This window comes from Anomaloglossus baeobatrachus, chromosome 9 (assembly GCF_048569485.1).
Source record: "Anomaloglossus baeobatrachus isolate aAnoBae1 chromosome 9, aAnoBae1.hap1, whole genome shotgun sequence".
NCBI classification, from domain to species: Eukaryota; Metazoa; Chordata; class Amphibia; order Anura; family Aromobatidae; genus Anomaloglossus; species Anomaloglossus baeobatrachus.
Genome location: NC_134361.1, coordinates 186,301,957 through 186,321,670, shown reverse-complemented (window position 1 = coordinate 186,321,670; position 19,714 = coordinate 186,301,957). Strand labels below are relative to the sequence as shown.

The 19,714-nt window shown below is 44.0% G+C and overlaps 1 protein-coding gene across 2 annotated transcripts in view; it reads right to left on the bottom strand.

Annotated features, from left to right (window-relative positions):
* Positions 1–19,714, bottom strand: part of CRB2 (crumbs cell polarity complex component 2) — a 175,894-nt gene that overhangs the window by 70,598 nt on the left and 85,582 nt on the right. For both annotated transcript variants that reach the window (XM_075324116.1, XM_075324114.1), the window contains exons 3-6: positions 17,385–17,580; positions 17,152–17,291; positions 14,450–14,632; positions 11,412–11,525 (exon numbers count right to left, since the gene is read on the bottom strand). In XM_075324116.1, coding sequence (XP_075180231.1) covers positions 11,412–11,525; positions 14,450–14,632; positions 17,152–17,291; positions 17,385–17,580 — 633 coding nt within the window. The remainder of the gene's footprint in view (positions 1–11,411; positions 11,526–14,449; positions 14,633–17,151; positions 17,292–17,384; positions 17,581–19,714) is intronic.

Genomic DNA, 19,714 nt, shown 5'->3' with positions numbered 1-19,714 from the left:
AGCGCAGGGGATTAGCGGCTTTATTTTCTCGTCAGGCCATGTTGTTTATTCCAGGCCTCGCTTTGCTCACTAAACCAATGGTGCATGTCCTATTAAAGGTACAGTACACCCGCCATCGTCAGTGTCACTGCGCCCGGAGTAAAATGTTCTGTTGAATTCTCATCATATTTCAGGCATACAATAACCTGTGTGGGATTATTTATAGAAGGGACAGGAGATTCAGGGTTACAGAGATTTGGCTGCTCAGTCATAGTAACAGTATGATCTGTATGTTCTGATGTGAATCTGAGATACGTACTATTCTGGGTTACCAGTATGTAGTAATGGTTTCAAGCAGAGAACCCCTTGTACATGGAAACTGATTGCAGTGGATCCATATTCTCAAACACCAGTGACCATCCGGTATCACCAGAAGAAGCCGAGCCTGGCTAAACATTTCAATGTCTGATCGTGGGCAAATGCAGGAAATTGTGGCCTGTATTGGACACAAACCGGAAGAAAATCTTCTAGGAACCCAGGACAAAAGATTATAGCTACAAATGGAGGCACCTTTCAGATGCAAATTAACATTACTCAGCAATTTAAAGGGGGTCTAAGGGGTAACGTTTCTCCTTGTGGCGAGTACTACGTTGGCGTAGAGAGACTAATAAGCCATGCAATGCTCTTCATGGAATTTAAATCTTCAGGTAGCCTCTTAAGGGAAGAGAAATTTAACTCTAGCGCCACTTATTGGATGCAGCAATCCTAAAAGTCAATATTAACTTAACGAGCTTTGCAACATGGCTTACAATAAGAAGCCAAACTGGAAACTCCTTTTGCAAACACTTGTTTCGGGGTGTTTACCTCTCATCTCCCAAGAAGCTCTTTGCATATTTAAATTTGAAGAGGAGCATTGCATGGCTTATAAGTCTCCTTACGCCAACTTGGCACTTTTAATTAAAGGAAAAACTTTACCCCAGAGGCTGTTCACCCAGATAAATTAAATCGCCTGCTTTGCACTAATGAGGGGCAAACTCCCCAAAACGGTGTCTGCAAATGGAGTTTCTGGTTTGGCTTCTTATTCTAAAAGACATGTGGCAAGGCTCATCAAGTCTATATTGATGTCTAAGATCGGTACTTTAAATAGGTGGCGCTAGAGTTCAAGTCTGCATCCTCTCTATTTACATATTAACAGTTTAAACCTATATTTCTAGCTAGAGAACCCCTTTAACGGAGAAAATAAGTTATTCCGCATGTAAATGTTTTATGCGTAGCTCTACCTGTTGGACAGACAGATGACACATACAAGCGCATCTCAATAAATTAGAATATCATCAAAAAAGTTAATTTATTTCAGTAATTCATACAAAAAGGGAAACACATATTATGTAGAGTCATTACACAGAGATCTACAGTCAGGGCCAGAAATATTTGGACAGTGACACAAGTTTTGTTATTTTAGCTGTTTACAAAAACATGTTCAGAAATACAATTATATATATAATATGGGCTGAAAGTGCACACTCCCAGCTGCAATATGAGAGTTTTCACATCCAAATCGGAGAAAGGGTTTAGGAATCATTGCTCTGCAATGCATAGCCTCCTCTTTTTCAAGGGACCAAAAGTAATTGGACAAGGGACTCTAAGGGCTGCAATTAACTCTGAAGGCGTCTCCCTCGTTAACCTGTAATCAATGAAGTAGTTAAAAGGTCTGGGGTTGATTACAGGTGTGTGGTTTTGCATTTGGAAGCTGTTTCTGTGACCAGACAACATGCGGTCTAAGGAACTCTCAATTGAGGTGAAGCAGAACATCCTGAGGCTGAAAAAAAAGAAAAAATCCATCAGAGAGATAGCAGACATGCTTGGAGTAGCAAAATCAACAGTCGGGTACATTCTGAGAAAAAAGGAATTGACTGGTGAGCTTGGGAACTCAAAAAGGCCTGGGCGTCCACGGATGACAACAGTGGTGGATGATCGCCGCATACTTTCTTTGGTGAAGAAGAACCCGTTCACAACATCAACTGAAGTCCAGAACACTCTCAGTGAAGTAGGTGTATCTGTCTCTAAGTCAACAGTAAAGAGAAGACTCCATGAAAGTAAATACAAATAGTTCACATCTAGATGCAAACCATTCATCAATTCCAAAAATAGACAGGCCAGAGTTAAATTTGCTGAAAAACACCTCATGAAGCCAGCTCAGTTCTGGAAAAGTATTCTATGGACAGATGAGACAAAGATCAACCTGTACCAGAATGATGGGAAGAAAAAAGTTTGGAGAAGAAAGGGAACGGCACATGATCCAAGGCACACCACATCCTCTGTAAAACATGGTGGAGGCAACGTGATGGCATGGGCATGCATGGCTTTCAATGGCACTGGGTCACTTGTGTTTATTGATGCATAACAGCAGACAAGAGTAGCCGGATGAATTCTGAAGTGTACCGGGATATACTTTCAGCCCAGATTCAGCCAAATGCCGCAAAGTTGATCGGACGGCGCTTCATAGTACAGATGGACAATGACCCCAAGCATACAGCCAAAGCTACCCAGGAGTTCATGAGTGCAAAAAAGTGGAACATTCTGCAATGGCCAAGTCAATCACCAGATCTTAACCCAATTGAGCATGCATTTCACTTGCTCAAATCCAGACTTAAGACGGAAAGACCCACAAACAAGCAAGACCTGAAGGCTGCGGCTGTAAAGGCCTGGCAAAGCATTAAGAAGGAGGAAACCCAGCGTTTGGTGATGTCCATGGGTTCCAGACTTAAGGCAGTGATTGCCTCCAAAGGATTCGCAACAAAATATTGAAAATAAAAATATTTTGTTTGGGTTTGGTTTATTTGTCCAATTACTTTTGACCTCCTAAAATGTGGAGTGTTTGTAAAGAAATGTGACAATTCCTACAATTTCTATCAGATATTTTTGTTCAAACCTTCAAATTAAACGTTACAATCTGCACTTGAATTCTGTTGTAGAGATTTCATTTCAAATCCAATGTGGTGGCATGCAGAGCCCAACTCGCGAAAATTGTGTCACTGTCCAAATATATCTGGACCTAACTGTATTCCTATATATTATATAGAGTCATTACACACAGAGGGATCTATTCCTATATATTATATAGAGTCATTACACACAGAGGGATCTATTCCTATATATTATATAGAGTCATTACACACAGAGGGATCTATTCCTATATATTATATAGAGTCCTTACACACAGAGGGATCTATTCCTATATATTATATAGAGTCATTACACACAGAGGGATCTATTCCTCTATATTATATAGAGTCATTACACATAGAGATCTATTCCTATATATTATATAGAGTCATTACACACAGAGATCTATTCCTCTATATTATATAGTCATTACACACAGAGGGATCTATTCCTCTATATTGTATAAAGTCATTACACACAGATATCTATTCCTCTATATTATATAGAGTCATTACACACAGAGGGATCTATTCCTATATATTATATAGAGTCATTACACACAGAGATCTATTCCTATATATTATATAGAGTCATTACACACAGAGATCTATTCCTATATATTATATAGAGTCATTACACACAGAGGGATCTATTTCAAGTGTTTATTTCTGTTAATGTTGATGATTATGGCTTATAGCCAATGAAAGCCCAAAAGTAATCTCAGAAAATTAGAATAATTACCGCAAAACACCTGCAAAGGCTTTCTAAGCGTTTAAAATGGTCCCCTAGTCTGGTTCAGTAGGCTACACAATCATAGGGAAAACTGCTGATTGATAGATGTCCAAAAGGCAGTCACTGACACACTCCACAAGGAGGGTAAGCCACAAAAGGTCATTGCTAAAGAAGCTGGCTGTTCACAGAGTATATGAATGGAAAGTTAAGTGGAAGGAAAAAGTGTGGCAGAAAGAGGTGCACAAGCAACTGAGATAACCGCAGCCGTGATAGGATTGTTAAGAAAAAGTCATTAAAAAATGTGGGGGAGATTCACAAGGAGTGGACGCTGCTGGAGTCAGTGCTTCAAGAGCCACCACACACAGACATATACAGGACATGGGATACAACTGTCGCATTCCTTGTGTCAGGCCACTCATGACCAATAGACAACGCCAGAAGCGTCTTACCTGGGCCAAGGAGAGAAAGAACTGGACTGTTGTTCAGTGGTCCAAGGTGTTGTTTTCAGATGAAAGTAAATTTTGCATTTCATTTGGAAATCGCGGTCCCAGAGTCTGGAGGAAGAGTGGAGAGGCCACAATCCAAGCTGCTGGAGGTCTAGTGTGAAGCCTCCACAATCAGTGATGGTTTGGGGAGCCATGTCATCTGCTGGTGTAGCTCCACTGTGTTTTATCAAGACCAAAGTCAGCGCAGCCGTTCTACCAGGAAATTTTAGAGCACTTCATGCTTTCCTCTGCCGACAAGCTTTTTGCAGATGGAAATTTCATTTTCCAGCAGGACTTGGCACCTGTCCACACTGCCAAAAGTACCAATACCTGGTTTACTAACCACAGTATCACTGTGCTTGATTGGCCAGCAAGCTCGCCTGACCTAAACCCCATAGAGAACCTATGATAGACACCAGAGCCAACAACTCAGACGAGCTGAAGGCTGCTATCAAAGACACCTGGGCTTCCATATCACCTCAGCAGTGCCACAGGCTGATCGCCTCCATGCCACATTGATGCAGTAATTCATGCAAAAGGAGCCCCCGACCAAGTATTGAGGCATTTACTGTACAAACTTTTCAGTAGGCACCAACATTTCTGAGTGTAAAATCCTTTTTTCAGTTGGTCTTATATAATATTGTAATTTCTGAGATAATGACTTTTGGGTTTTCATTGGCTGTAAATCATAATCATCAACATTAACAGAAATAAACACTTGAAATAGATCCCTCTGTGTGTAATGACTCTATATAATATATAGGAATAGATCCCTCTGTGTGTAATGACTATATAATATATAGGAATAGATCCCTCTGTGTGTAATGACTCTATATAATATATAGAAATAGATCCCTCTGTGTGTAATGACTAATATATAGGAATAGATCCCTCTGTGTGTAATGACTCTATATAATATATAGAAATAGATCCCTCTGTGTGTAATGACTATATAATATATAGGAATAGATCCCTCTGTTGTGTAATGACTCTATATAATATATAGGAATAGATCCCTCTGTGTGTAATGACTAATATATAGGAATAGATCCTTCTGTGTGTAATGACTCTATATAATATATAGGAATAGATCCCTCTGTGTGTAATGACTATAATATATAGGAATAGATCCCTCTGTGTGTAATGACTCTATATAATATATAGGAATAGATCCATCTGTGTGTAATGACTCTATAAAATATATAGGAATAGATCCATCTGTGTGTAATGACTCTATATAATATATAGGAATAGATCCCTCTGTGTGTAATGACTCTATATAATATATAGGAATAGATCCCTCTGTGTGTAATGACTCTATATAATATATAGGAATAGATCCCTCTGTGTGTAATGACTAATATATAGGAATAGATCCCTCTGTGTGTAATGACTCTATATAATATATAGGAATAGATCCCTCTGTGTGTAATGACTCTATATAATATATAGGAATAGATCCCTCTGTGTGTAATGACTCTATATAATATATAGGAATAGATCCCTCTGTGTGTAATGACTCTATAATATGTGTTTCCCTTTTTGTACTAAAATTACCAAAATAAATTAAAATAAATTAAATAAATAGAAGTTATAAATAAATTAAGTTTTTTATGATATTCTAATTTATTGAGAAGCACTCATATACGTACGAGTTGTGTATAGAGCTTGCAGCTCCCACTACATTCTCAACCTCCGCTGCCCTCCAGGGATGCTGACATAGCAGGACGGAGGGCATGGATGGCAGACTCCTCCACTGGGCACTGTCTGAAACTCCAAACCAAATCCCTCGTTCTTTAGACCTCATTTCCTCATTTCCTTTCATTAAAGAAAGTATGTTTCCCTAATACCTGCACCTCCTGTACAAAGCCAAGGTGAAATAGTTATCCCAGATGTGGATGATTACAGAGCGCTCACTATTACATTTTAGGAATCTTCCTTTATCAATTACAGATATCCCAGATTTCTTTCTGTAGGATAAAAGGACTGATGATAGGAGGAAATGAAGTGTAATAGGACCATAATCATTCAGGGGCCATCCTGGGTGACACATCACTGGAATCAGAGTCTCTGACACTGCATCATGCTGCACTCAGATGGGAGAGTAAAACCCTGGGGATAGACTCCCTTTAACTCCTTGACAACCAAGGACGTATATATATATATATATGTAGCGCCCCTGAAGCCAATCAGGGAACTACAAGGTACTACATCCCCACCGTGATGCAGGGCCTACCCCCTAGGGACCCAGAAGACCAGTGCCGGTAACACACAAACACTCCAGGTAATCCCAGTTTTCCCCAACAATCCCCCAAAGAATGGTACAAGGCTAGGGTCGGACCAATGGAAGGCCGCCTAGAGGCGCAGCCAGTCCAATCCACTAGTTGACTAGGTGGGAGGGGCAGACTGTGGACAGTGAGGGGGACAGTAGTTAGTCAAGGTCTAGCAGTGAGAGTGGACGTGACCAGATGCACTGACCAGGACGTGAACAGTAACCTGGTGCCCCGGAGGCTAGTTGCCGGTGGAGTATGGTGGAGTACTCATGGAACTACGCACCAACAGGGTACAGGATAACATGCTATGAAGAAAAAGACATGGATCGCACATCCCACAAAAATACAATGATCTAAAGCCGCTAGGCAAAAAATTAATTAATAGAACATGAGGTTCTTTTGTTACCATTGTGATCAGCTTCTCTCACTGAGTGCTGGTACTGTGTAGTGGCCGCTGTTGTGGTGGTGTCGTGTCAGTGGGGCACTGCGACCTGGAGCCTTGGGGGCTTCGCCTTGCAGCATGGGTGCTGTGAGGCACCAGGTCGCTTGCCCTGCTGGCGTTTTGTCGCTGCAACAGTGGTTGGTGCACGGTGCCGCACTATAAGGTTTAGGATAGGGACCCACTCAAGAGGTTTGCTATGAAGTGGCAGTGGGTTTAATACAATCTAATCAGAATGGTAACAAAAGAACCTCATGTTCTATTTAATTAATTTTTTGCCTAGCGGCTTTAGATCATTGTATTTTTGTGGGATGTGCGATCCATGTCTTTTTCTTCATAGCATGTTATACAACAGGGTACAGGACCCTAGGTCAGGCAGAAGCTCCAGGCAGGCCTGATAACACCTGCACAGTGAGGGGACCATCAAGGACCTCACTGACCTTGAAATCCATGACTCCGTAGCAAAGGGAGAACTGGGACAGGACCAGAGACTCCAACCCCCAGGGTTCATGCTACCGTCATACAGACTGCAGTGGAAGACCACCGGGGACCCCCAGTTGCTCTACGCCACGGGGACCCACCAACCGGAGACAGGTGCAGGGTAAGAAGGCACCAGATTACTAAACTGGCACTGGGACTAAGGGGACCTGAAGGTGAAACCAGCCGGCCTCAGGTGACCAGTTACCACCAGAAAGTGAGTAAAGAACCAGTTGCACTGAACCCTTTGTGTGGACTACCTTCTTCCAACACCTGTCACATCACCTAGCCTCTGGGGCCCGGCCCTGCTTGTGTGCCGCCCCGGCGCAGACCGGGGTACTCGGATCCGGGGTGGTCGTAGCTCAAAGGGTCCGGACCCGGGCTTGGCAGACACTCTGATCCTTGAAAGAGGATTATTTACAGGGGAGAAGTTTGGGACGCCACCTGCGGGTTGCGGTAATGGGAGAACCGCCGCTGCTGGAAGGAGTACGGGGCAGACGGCGTGGAGCAGCAAGGTGTCAGTCCCTCCGCAGGTAGGGAAAGCCCCAGCCTCTGGGGTATTGGTGGGATATTTGAGAGCGCAGGGTGTAGGGGAACCAGGGTACTCACTGCGGGTAGTCGTGGTGCTGGATGAGGATTATAAAGTAGACACTCACACTGAAGGTAAACCAAAGTCTCTGTGCATCACAGTCACTACGGGGAGCCCGTCCAGGTGTCCGTTCCCACCGGTGTCACTTGGTAATCCGGATCCGCCTCCGTGCACAATTTAGTTGTCTGTTGTGGCCCCTTGGCTTGAAGCTGTTGGGACTACGCTCACTATATATAGTGTAGCTGTGCTCTTGATGGCTGGCACTTGAGATTTTAGTGGGCTGCTTTACTAGAAAGCCCTATCCCCGCGGTGTGCTGACGCCTTCAATCTCTGAGCTCTTAGGGAAGTTCATAAAGATACTCTCCCTCCCAGGTTAATTATCAGGACATTGAATCGGCTCCTGACCTAGGGTCCTGTACCCCGTCGTGCTCGGTACCGGTCAGTTCTTTTAGGCTTTTGATGACAACAGTCCTCCTAGACTATGTCCGTCGCACCCTTTTCCAATGTCCCTGCCACCGATCCCTGACTCCTCTCTTCCCGGACCACCGTCTGCGACCCAATCTCGGTCTAGCTCCCCGGGAGCTACTACTCCAGCTCCTCACTCCTTGAGGGCTCTCATTACTCTGCTCACTTACTCCCTCCCACCAGTCTGCCTGACCCCTAGGTGGGTGGCCCTATTCCAGCTTAACAAACCCACTGGTGTATCTGACAGGTCATGATGTGAGGTGTGATTGGGATTTGTGGTGCTGATGTTAGTGACACCGGTTTCTTAGGAACCTGGAACCATGGTAGGTAGGCCCTGCACCCTGGGTAAGGATTGCAGTACCCTGTGGCACCCTGATATACTCAGGGACGCCACACTTGTAGAGGGCTTAACATCCAGGCTGCCATTATCACTAGCCCCAGTAGTGGAATTGTGCAGTGACGGCTCTATCTACATAGCCGCAACCCCGCAAGTGGCGTCACGTGTGAACATTATTCTAATCCCTTGTAAATACTCCCCTTTTCAAAAAGAACCCAGGGCACGGAACCGGGCAACGGCCACCAAAGTGATATTCCCCAGTTGTACACTGCCCGGGACAGAGTACCCCATAACCCTGGGCGACACATATACACGTCCTAGATTGCCTCCCTCCTGTTACTGCGAGCTCGCTGTCATCCCTGCACATGTCTGCTGATCTGATCAGCAGACATGTGTGGCTAACAAGCATGAGTGGATCAGAGATCCACCTGTGTCTGTTAACCCCTTAGATTGTGCAGTCAAACTCAGACAGTGCGATCTGACGCGTTTCGGCAGGGATCATACTGTTCTCCGCCTCCATTAGTTGACCCATGACACGATCACGGGGTGCTAATGGGCTGCCATGACATACACTAAAAAGTTCAAATCATCCCCCTTTTGCTCCCTTGAAAATAAAACAATAAAATAAAAAAAAATAAAAAAAAAAACAAACACATTTGGTATTGCTGCATTCAGAAATCAAAATATAAAATCAATTATTCTAATCGGTAAATGATGTAGCGAGAAAACAAAATGCCAAAAGCCAAAATTACAGGTTTTTGGTTGCCGCAACATTGCATTAAAATGAAATAACAGGCAATTAAAACATTGTATCTACCCAAAAATGGTATCATTAAAACCCCCAGCTCAAGATGCATAAAATAATCCATCACTAACCCCAAAACCTGATAAATTAGAACGTTACAGGTCTTGGAATAAGCGCAATTATTATTTTTATTTTATTTATTTATTTTTTTTTTTTTTACAAATTTCTGATTTTTTTCCCATCACTTAGAGAAAATTATAACTGTACTTGCTTGGCATCTATGAACTCGCACTGAGCTGGAGAATCATATTGCCAGGTCAGTTTTACGAAATAGTGAACATGGTAAATAAAAATTTAAAAAAAAAAAAAAAAACACAAAAAAACCCCCAAACAATTGTATAATTGCACTTTTTTTTGCAATTTCCAGTACACTATGTGGCAAAATGAATGACAACTGAATGAATGTGGCAAAATGAATGACAACTTGTCCAACGAAAAACAAGACCTCATATGACTATATTGATGGAAAAATAAAAAAAAGTTATGGCTCTTGGAAAAAGGGGAGGAAAACATGAAAACGAAAAAAAAAAAAAATGGAAAAAATAGTCTCTAAAGGCCCCTTCACACGCAACGATATATCGTGCGATCACATGAGCAATCGCTCCCGCCCCCGTCGTTTGTGTGTCACGGGCAATTCGTTGCCCGTGGCGCACAATGTCGTTACCCCCCGTCACACGGACTTACCTCCCTCATGACGTCGCTGTGGGCGGTGAACATCCTCTTCCTGAAGGGGGAGGGACGTTCGGCATCACAGCGACATCACACAACGTCAAGCCAATAGAAGCGGAGGAGCGGAGATGAGCGTGACGTAACATCCCGCCCACCTCCTTCCTTCCGCATTACCGGCGGCCGGCGGGAACGACGAACCACCGGCGCGCAGAAGGAGGAACGACATTATGAAAATTAACTACGTGTCAACGAGCAACGATAAGGTGAGTATTTTTGCTTGTTAACAGTCGTTCGGAGGGGTCACACGCTACGACATCTCTAACGATGCCGGATGTGCAAATTCCGTGACCCCGACTACATTGTTAGATATATTGTAGTGTGTGACGGGGCCTTAAGCCACTGTCGAAATATTTAATACCATCACAATTTTGCCACCCTGCACATATTTCAAACTGCAATGTCCATACCGTATGGCAGGTTGAAGAGTAAAGGCCGCTTTACACGCTGCGATATCGGTACAGATATCGCTAACGTGGGTACCCGCCTCCATCTGTTGTGCGACACGGGCAAATCGCTGCCCGTGCCACACAACATCGCCCAGACCTGTCACACGTACTTACCTGCCCGGCGACGTCGCTGTGACCGGCGAACCGCTTCCTTTCTAAGGGGGCGGTTCGTTTAGCGTCACAGCAACGTCACAGCTGCGTCACTGATCCGGCGCCCAATAGAAGCGGAGGGGCGGAGATGAGCGGGACGTAACATCCCGCCCACCTCCTTCCTTCCGCATAGCGGCCGGGAGGCAGGTAAGGAGGAGAGCTTCCTCGTTCCTGCGGTGTCACACGGAGCGATGTGTGCTGCCGCAGGAGCGAGGAACAACTTCGTTACTGCTGCAGTAACGATATTTGAGAATGGACCCATGTCACCGATGAGCGATTTTGCACGTTTTTACGACGATGCAAAATCGCTCATAGGTGTCACACGCTACGGCATCGCTAATGCGGCCGGATGTGCGTCACCAAATCCGTGACCCCAACGACTTCGCATTAGCGATGTCGTAGCTTGTAAAGCCCCCTTAATGTAAGCAAATGACAATCATCCGCATATAATTTCCCATACCACACCCCCATAGACGACCATGGCTGCCAGAGTCAGTGCCCCCATAGAGAACACCAAGAGCAAGGATTGCATGTACCGCTATATAATGATGTGACTTACCGGTGTATCCAGGTGCACAGTCACACATGAATTCATTGATCAGATCTACACAGGATCCATCATTCTGACATGGATCTGACTGACAGTCGTCGATATTCACAGAACAGTTTTCCCCTAGAAATAAAGTCCATGCGTAATGTTTGTCATCCAATATCGAAAAATGTAATTTTCTCAAATTTACAATATTTTAATTTTTAGATCCAACAGAGAGGTACCCCGCTTATATGTACCATTTTTATTTTATGTTAGCCATCTTTAATCTATAGAGAAAGTCCACTTTTTCAGAAACCAGATACTTCTCGATGCAGGTCATCTACCAGCAGAATAGAGAATGCCGCCTCTGGTAGATTTTGGGGGGTGTTCGATTTCATGCCCAAATATATGCCATAGGGGCAGTCAGGAGGCCATCCATACACGTTAGCTTGTTGGCAGATTCTAAATAAATGTTTGGGCTCTGATCATTTATTCAGTAGGTACAGGCAACTATAGATCCAGAGAAACCAGATACACTGCCTGCTAGAACCGCATCACCCTGCAGAACACAGATCTATAGTAGTAGGTCTGTATATATTCATGGCTTACACTGGCAGGGAGTGTGAAGAGGTGCAGGTATAATGTCAATATTGAGGCATGTTCACATGTAGATTTTTTATATGTTTTTTTTCTCTATGAAAAACAGTATAGCCAAGAAAACAAAATCGTATTATACATGAAGCGCCTTTTTAATATATTTTTGATGCTTAAAGGGGAGGTACAAAGGTCAAAGGAATTTTAATCTATATCTATTTAGTGCTATAATCTAGACTAATTTCGAATATACTTGCCTTAAAAATAAATTCCCTATCTACACTATCTGTTACTGTACTTTTTTCTATACTTCCTGTGTGATGATGCTTCATTTGAGAATCTCAGTGCATACTGAAATTCTCAAACAAAGCATCATCAGGCGGCAGAGGCTGTGGTCACCGACACAGCCCCTATCTCCTCCATGAAATGAAGCATCATCAGGCACCAGAGCTCACGGTCAGTGACCCTGCCCTCTCCCTGAAATGAAGCGTCATCAGGCAGCAGAGGCTGTTGTCATTGACACAGCCCCTGCCCAACATTGAAATGAAGAGTTATTTGGTGGCAGCAGCTATGGTCACTAACACAGACCCATGCTCCCTGAAACTAAGCGTCAACAAATAGCAGAGGCTGTGTTCACTGTCACAGCCCCTGCCCACTTTCTGAAACTAAGCGTCAACAGGCGGCAGAGGAAGTGTTCACTGTCATAGTCCTATGCACCCTCCTTGAAACTAAGCGTCATCAGGGACACTCATTTCAGGGGATTGGCTCCTCCCTGCGCATTATGCATTCATCGATGTGCATGATGACAGTGCGCTCTGTGCTGGCTCAGTTCAATAGTAAGGAGTTGGCAACAGAGCAGAGTGCACTGTCAATGTGTGTTATCAGGATACCTGACGTGCATTGACCAGCGCGGCTCCTTCAAGTGATGACATTAAAATTTATTTGACCTTCGGACCACCTCATTAATCCATTTTTTACTCCATGGCAAAAAGCTTCAACAGAAAAAAATAACTTGAGTTAGAAAAAAAAATCCAGCACAAACCCTTAGGCGGGCTTTGCACACTACGACATCGCAGCCCGATGCTGCGATGCCGAGTGCGATAGTGCCCGCCCCCGTCGCAGCAGCGATATGTGGTGATAGCTGGCGTAGCGAAAGTTAACGCTACGCCAGCTTCACACACATACTCACCTGCCGTGCGACGTCCCTGTGGCCGGCGACCCGCCTCCTTGTTAAGGGGGCGGGTCGTGCGGCGTCACTGCGACGTCACACGGCAGGCGGCCAATCAGAGCGGAGGGGCGGAGATGAGCAGGATGTCAACATCCTGCCCACCTCCTTCCTTCCGCATATCCTACGGAAGCCGCAGTGAGGCCGGTAGGAGACGTTCCTCGCTCCTGCGACTTCACACACAGCGATGTGTGCAGCCGCAGGAGCGAGGAACAACATCGGACCGTCGCGTCAGCGTAATCATGGATTATGCCGACGCTGCACCGATGATACGATTACGACGCTTTTGCGCTCGTTAATCGTATCATCCAGCCTTTACACACTGTGATGTCGCATGCGATGCCGGAAGTGCGTCATTTTCAATTTGACCCCACCGACATCGCACCTGCGATGTCGCAGTGTGCAAAGTGCCCCTTAGGCTCTGTGCACATCACTTTCACAGCCTGTATGTTCAGGGGATCTCTCAAATGAAGGCTTTATCATAGCCCCTATAGTGGGATACATGGCCCCACATAGTGGGATACATGGCCCCACATAGTGGGATACATGGCCCCACATAGTGGGATACATGGCCCCACATAGTGGGATACATGGCCCCACATAGTGGGATACATGGCCCCACATAGTGGGATACACGGCCCCACATAGTGGGATACACGGCCCACATAATAGTAGTATACATAGCCCACATAGTGGTATACATAGTCCACATAATAGTGGTATACATAACCCACATAGTGGGATACATGGCCCACATAGTGGGATACATGGCCCACATAGTGGGATACATGGCCCACATAGTGGTATACACAGCCCACATAATAGTGGTATACATAGCCCACATAGTGGGATACATGGCCCATAAGCACCCATGTCCTTTGCCTGTATAGGTTATATGAACAACGTCTAACTGCCTTTAGCACTTGGATTATTTTACATAGGATTCACTACCCTAAGAAAAACAAGACAGAAGTGAATATTCATTGACAAACTAAATGCATTTTTTGTTAAACCTTATTAAAAAATCTATTTTGAAGATCAGATAGCTTAGAAATGTGCGAAATAAAAAATGCCCCGCACCTCAGATAAAGCCATGACCTGCACATGTCCCCGCTAATCCCTACGAGCCGGCATATGTTTCTTTCCGCTCGGCAGCACCTATTATATCTTCTGGCCAGGTCAGCATGAAAAACGGTTTATATAGAAACAATGTCACAGTCACAGACCTTTATTAGAGGGGTCTTACCTGTGAATCCGGGCTGACACCTGCACACGTATCCGGCGGCGCGGTCATAGCTGAAGTCTGTGCTGAACTCTGGCTGTGCTCCATATAATGCCGGATCCGATCGCTCCATACACAGGGCGTCATGTAGGCAGGGACGGGCGGCACATTCATTAATATCCAACTCACAGTGGTTTCCAGAGTATCCTAGAGAATGGTATACAGATATCAGGAGAGGAAGGAGTGATAGTTGGGATCGGCACGGGGAGAAAGGACATGTGGGTCCAATCCTCAATTTAGAAAGATACTTTTGGTAAAGCCCTTAGTGGTTATACAGCCTTACGTTTCCTTTTTTACTGTTAGATTAGTTCATTTTTGTTTGTATTCACTGTAAAAAATAGAATAGAGATAAAAAAAAGACAACAGATGCCTCAAATGAACCTGGCCAAAGTCACCAGGTCACCAGTATTATAATATGAACTTACGGCACTCTCCAAGATGCAGAACTGGAAAATAACAGGAAAAAAATGGTCACTTTGGGCCAGATGAAGCGTAAGTGAATGCGAAACATCTGTTACCCAATACTACTCAATGTAACTCTCTGCCGTGATGTGCAGTTATTTTGTAAACAAAGAAAGAACTAACTTCCTTTACTTCCAAAATAAGTGCACATCACAGGAGAGAGTTACATGGAGTAGGATTGGGTAACAGACGTTTCGCATTCACTTAAGCTTCATCTGGCCCAAATTGACCACGTTTTCCTATTATTTTTTTTAGGTTACCATGTCACCAGTACATTATAATATGAACTTACGGCAATACCCAAGCTGCAGAACTGGAAAATAACAGGAAAAAGTGGTCAATTTGGGTCAGATGAAGCATAAGTGAATGCGAAACGGTGTTACCCAATCCTACTCCATGTAACTCTCTTCCGTGATGTGCACTTAGTTTGGAAACAAAGGAAGAATAAACTTCCTTTATTAACAAAAAAGTGCACATCATGGGCGAGAGTTATATGGAGCAGGACTGGGGAACAGACGTTTCGCATTCACTTATGCTTCAACTGACCCAAATTGACCACTTTTTCCTATATATTTAGGTCACCAGTTCATTATAATATGAACTTACGGCACTCGCCAAGCTGCAGAACAGGAACATTACAGGAAAAACTGGTCACTGTCGTCAGATGACGCATAAGTGAGCGTGAAATGTCTGTTACCCAGTCCCACCCCTTGAAACTCTCTCCTGTGGTGTGCACTTATTCTATAAATAAAAGGAAGAACAAACTTTAAATATTTATTTAAATAAGTGCACATCAAGGTAGAGAGTTACATGGAGTGGGACTGGAGAACAGACGTTTCGCATTCACTTATGCTTCATCTGGCCCAAAATGACCAGTTTTTCTTCATTTTTTCCCATTTCTCTACAGATTTTTTATTTTTTTTAAGCATCCACCATACGCTTCCAGAGATGTGTACCTTTTTATTTTGTACTAATGTTTGTGTTCTTTACCAAGGAAGCATACTTGCTGGGGAAAATTATTATTAAATAATTAAAAAATCAAAAGGTGTAGTTACGCTTTCATCTGCTGAACAAGGTAATGAATATGTAACACTGATATCTTGTAGTTGATAACAATCCTGAATGTCCTAAAAGAATCCTGAAGGACAATTCTCAAACTGAAAATGGATCACGGTTTCGGTAAACCCCGTCACAACGCTGATTTGGTCTGACACTTTCCATGGGCCCCATAGCAGCTGCAGCTATGATTCAGGGACCAAGGAGGATCAAAAAATGCGGAATCCCAAAAAGGTAATAGAGTAGCTGGAAACTTAACTGATTGCAGACCTAATCCTGACACACAACTAGCAGTAGCCGTAGGACAAGCCTATGATGACCTGGACGCCTTGACAAAGCCAGAGAACTAAATAATCTTACAGATAGAAAGAAAGATAATCTGCCTCGGAGTATTCCCCAAAGATGGATAGATATCCCCCCACATGTAAAGGCTGATATAGAAAAAAAACACAACACAAAGCCAGAAAAGACAGACTCAGCAAAGATGAGGCCCAAACTATCTTTATAGGGAAGGATTGGAAAGAGCAACTGTCTGCAGCCGTAAAAACCCTAATAAATACCAGCACTACTGATATGGAAAAATCCTGAGGTCACTCAACCTCTCCCCCACTGTATCAGGACTCAGATGTTACTGGGATCCAAAAACACTAATACAGATGAGGGACTGAATTTAATACAAAGCATGACAAAACACAAACCTAAACAGAATCATGGAGCTAAGTATACAGACACTCCCAGCAGGGAATGATCCTATTCCACCAAGAACGCCACACAGACTAAATAGGAATAATGCATAGTATCAAAGCAGAAAAAGCAACAAAAAAGTGGAAAACAAACAGCAGAGGTACAAAGACCACTTATCTGAGAGTAGTTCTGGAAGTGAGCAGAGCTGGTTACAGAATGTCCTTAACACACAGGAGCAAATGACCACTGGCAAGTAACAAGAGAAAGCTACTAAGTTAAATAGCCCAATCTGACCCTGATTGCCAGTCCTCTGCAGGTGTATCGCTTTCATTCCACACATCAACTGCACTGCCAGCACTGACCACAAGAGGGAGCCCCAAACTGGAAAACTTATTCACAACAAGCTGCTTTATATACGGATATACACCCCGGACTGCAGATTTAGAGGTTCTCTGATTACCTACCTGCCCAGCAGAGACAGTCGTAGCCTTTATTTCCTTCCAGGCACGTGGCATTATTGATACACGGGTTGGAGGCACACTCCAGAATATCGATGTCACACGTCTGCCCTAGAAATCCTGTGTCTGTGCAGTTACAATAGAACCTGTAATACAGACCCCAAGGTAAGTGATGTGCCACGCTCTTATTACACAAATCATGCAAGAATGCAAAAGGAGAAATATGAGGAGCACAATACCTGTTAATGGCATCAATGCAAGTTCCTCCATTGTGACACGGTTGGCTTTGGCACTCGTCAATATCTAGCTGGCACATCTGGCCTTCATACCCCGGGGGGCACTCACAGCTGAAGAGGCCGATGTGATCCTGGCACGTGGCACCATTCTGGCAGGGGTCTGACTGACACTCGTCAATTTCTGTCTCGCAGTTGACTCCTTCAGACACAAAAAAAAATCACATTAGGGTGAAATTGGACAAATTGTTAGAAGCTTCTAAGGGGGTTCTGCACTTGTAGATGTGCATAGTACCCCCATCCTAGTAATCAATGGGGTCCCTGCAGTCAGATTTATCACCGATCCTGTGATCGTGCACCAGGGTGTCCTGACTGTACAGAAGCCATCACTCAGGTCTGCCATAGGTTTTTGGCAAGTTAGCGCTGAGCGAGCCTGACTATGCTTGAGTGCGCAGCACTCGTTAAGAGCAGTTGGTGATTGGATGGGTGTAACTTGAGTACCCGAATATAATGGAAGTGTCATGCAGTGACTTTGGGGCCGCCCACAGGTATAAGGGGTCTCCTGGTGTGCGACACAACAAACAGGGTACATTGGGATTATACAATGGTGGACCCTGGAACTAGGGAGAGGGGTCACCTCTTAACACTCACCTGAGGCTGATCAATGCACACATTAAACATCCCTACACGGGACTTTCCTCCGTACGCTGTCATATGCCTAGGCCCTCACTGGCTCTGAACTTCTGAACTTCGCCCTGACTAGTGCAGGTCAACGAGATGCAAGGTAGGCAAGAGAAACACTGGAGAAAGACACAACAAATAAAACTCCGGCCGGAACTTCTCAGCTGCAACTGAAGTGACACCTCAGCTTCCTCCAGAGACTGGCTCCTTCCAAGTGGACAGCATAGGTATGAGCTATAGCCGGCATAGGGTGAAGTGAGGAGCGGATATTTATAGCAGAAGGGAGAGACTGCAGGAGAGGCTACCAATACCAGTTAGATCACTGCAGGATAGAAATGAATCTTAACTCCTTCAGTGCCAGATGGAATTAAATAAGCTCACATTCAAGCTAAATGACAAGTGGACATTAAAGCAGATCTGCTATCCACAATACCCTGTGACCTTCTGATCCCAGATCCCTCAGAGATCACATTAGGCCATGACACAATCATGATAGGGAGTCAATGGGAAACTTGAGCATTTTCCCAGGAACTCTTCCCTATATGCGGGTACTCAAACATCAACTGCTCTTAATGAATGCTGAGCACCCGAGCATGGCAGTGCTCGCTCATCACCAATATTAGGATGTCACTCGTATATAGATTTTGTTGCCATCAGTTATGGCAATGCTGTAGTGTAGTTCACACATTCAGCCAGCAGAGGGCAGTGTAATACCATGAACTTACTTTCCCGTGCTTGGAGGCTATATAGTCTTGTATAAATCACAGTTTCGCTGGGAATTCCACATTTATTACTTCACATGAAAATAAGCAACTTTGTAATATCAGAGAAATCTGCTACTTTCTCCTGGATGGATCATTCATTCTCAATTCAATGGTAAAATCTATTCAATCTATGTTCAGCAAAGGCAGATTACGGAGATAGGAGATGACGGTTGGTGCTTTTAGAAGTCTATGGAGGAGACGGACAAGTTCCCCCAAAAGTGACAGTTACAGTTCTCCATAGAACTTTATGAACACCAACGGTCATCTCTTCTCTCAGTAATGGGAGAGTCACCGAAGACAGTGTTTACACATAGAAAAATTACTCCAGGAGGAGGGAAACCATATGTTACAAAGGTTTCTTATATACTACTGGTTTATGAATAATAATAATTATGAAATAAAAATTAAAAATAAATAAATTTATAAAATAATATTATTATGTTATTTGGGCCCTTATAGGAATGTCATTTAGGCGCTGTATAGCGGTGCTATTTGGGCACTGTACAACAGAGTCATTTGGGCAGAGTCATTTGGGCGCTGTATAGCAGAGTCATTTGGGCGCTGTATAGCAGAGTCATTTTGGCGCTGTATAGCAGAGTAATTTGGGCGCTGTACAGCAGTGACATTCGGGCGCTTTACAGCAGAGTCATTTGTGCGATTTACAGCAGAGTAATTTGGGCACTTTACAGCAGTGTCATTTGGGCACTTTACAGCAGTGTCATTTGCGCACTGTATAGCAGAGTCATTTGGGCGCTGTACAGCAGTATCATTTGGGTGTTGTATAGAGTAATTTTTGCGCTTTACAACAGAATCATTTGGGCGCTTTACAGCAGAGTAATTTGGGAGCTGTATAGCAGTGACATTCGGGCGCTTTACAGCAGAGTCATTTGG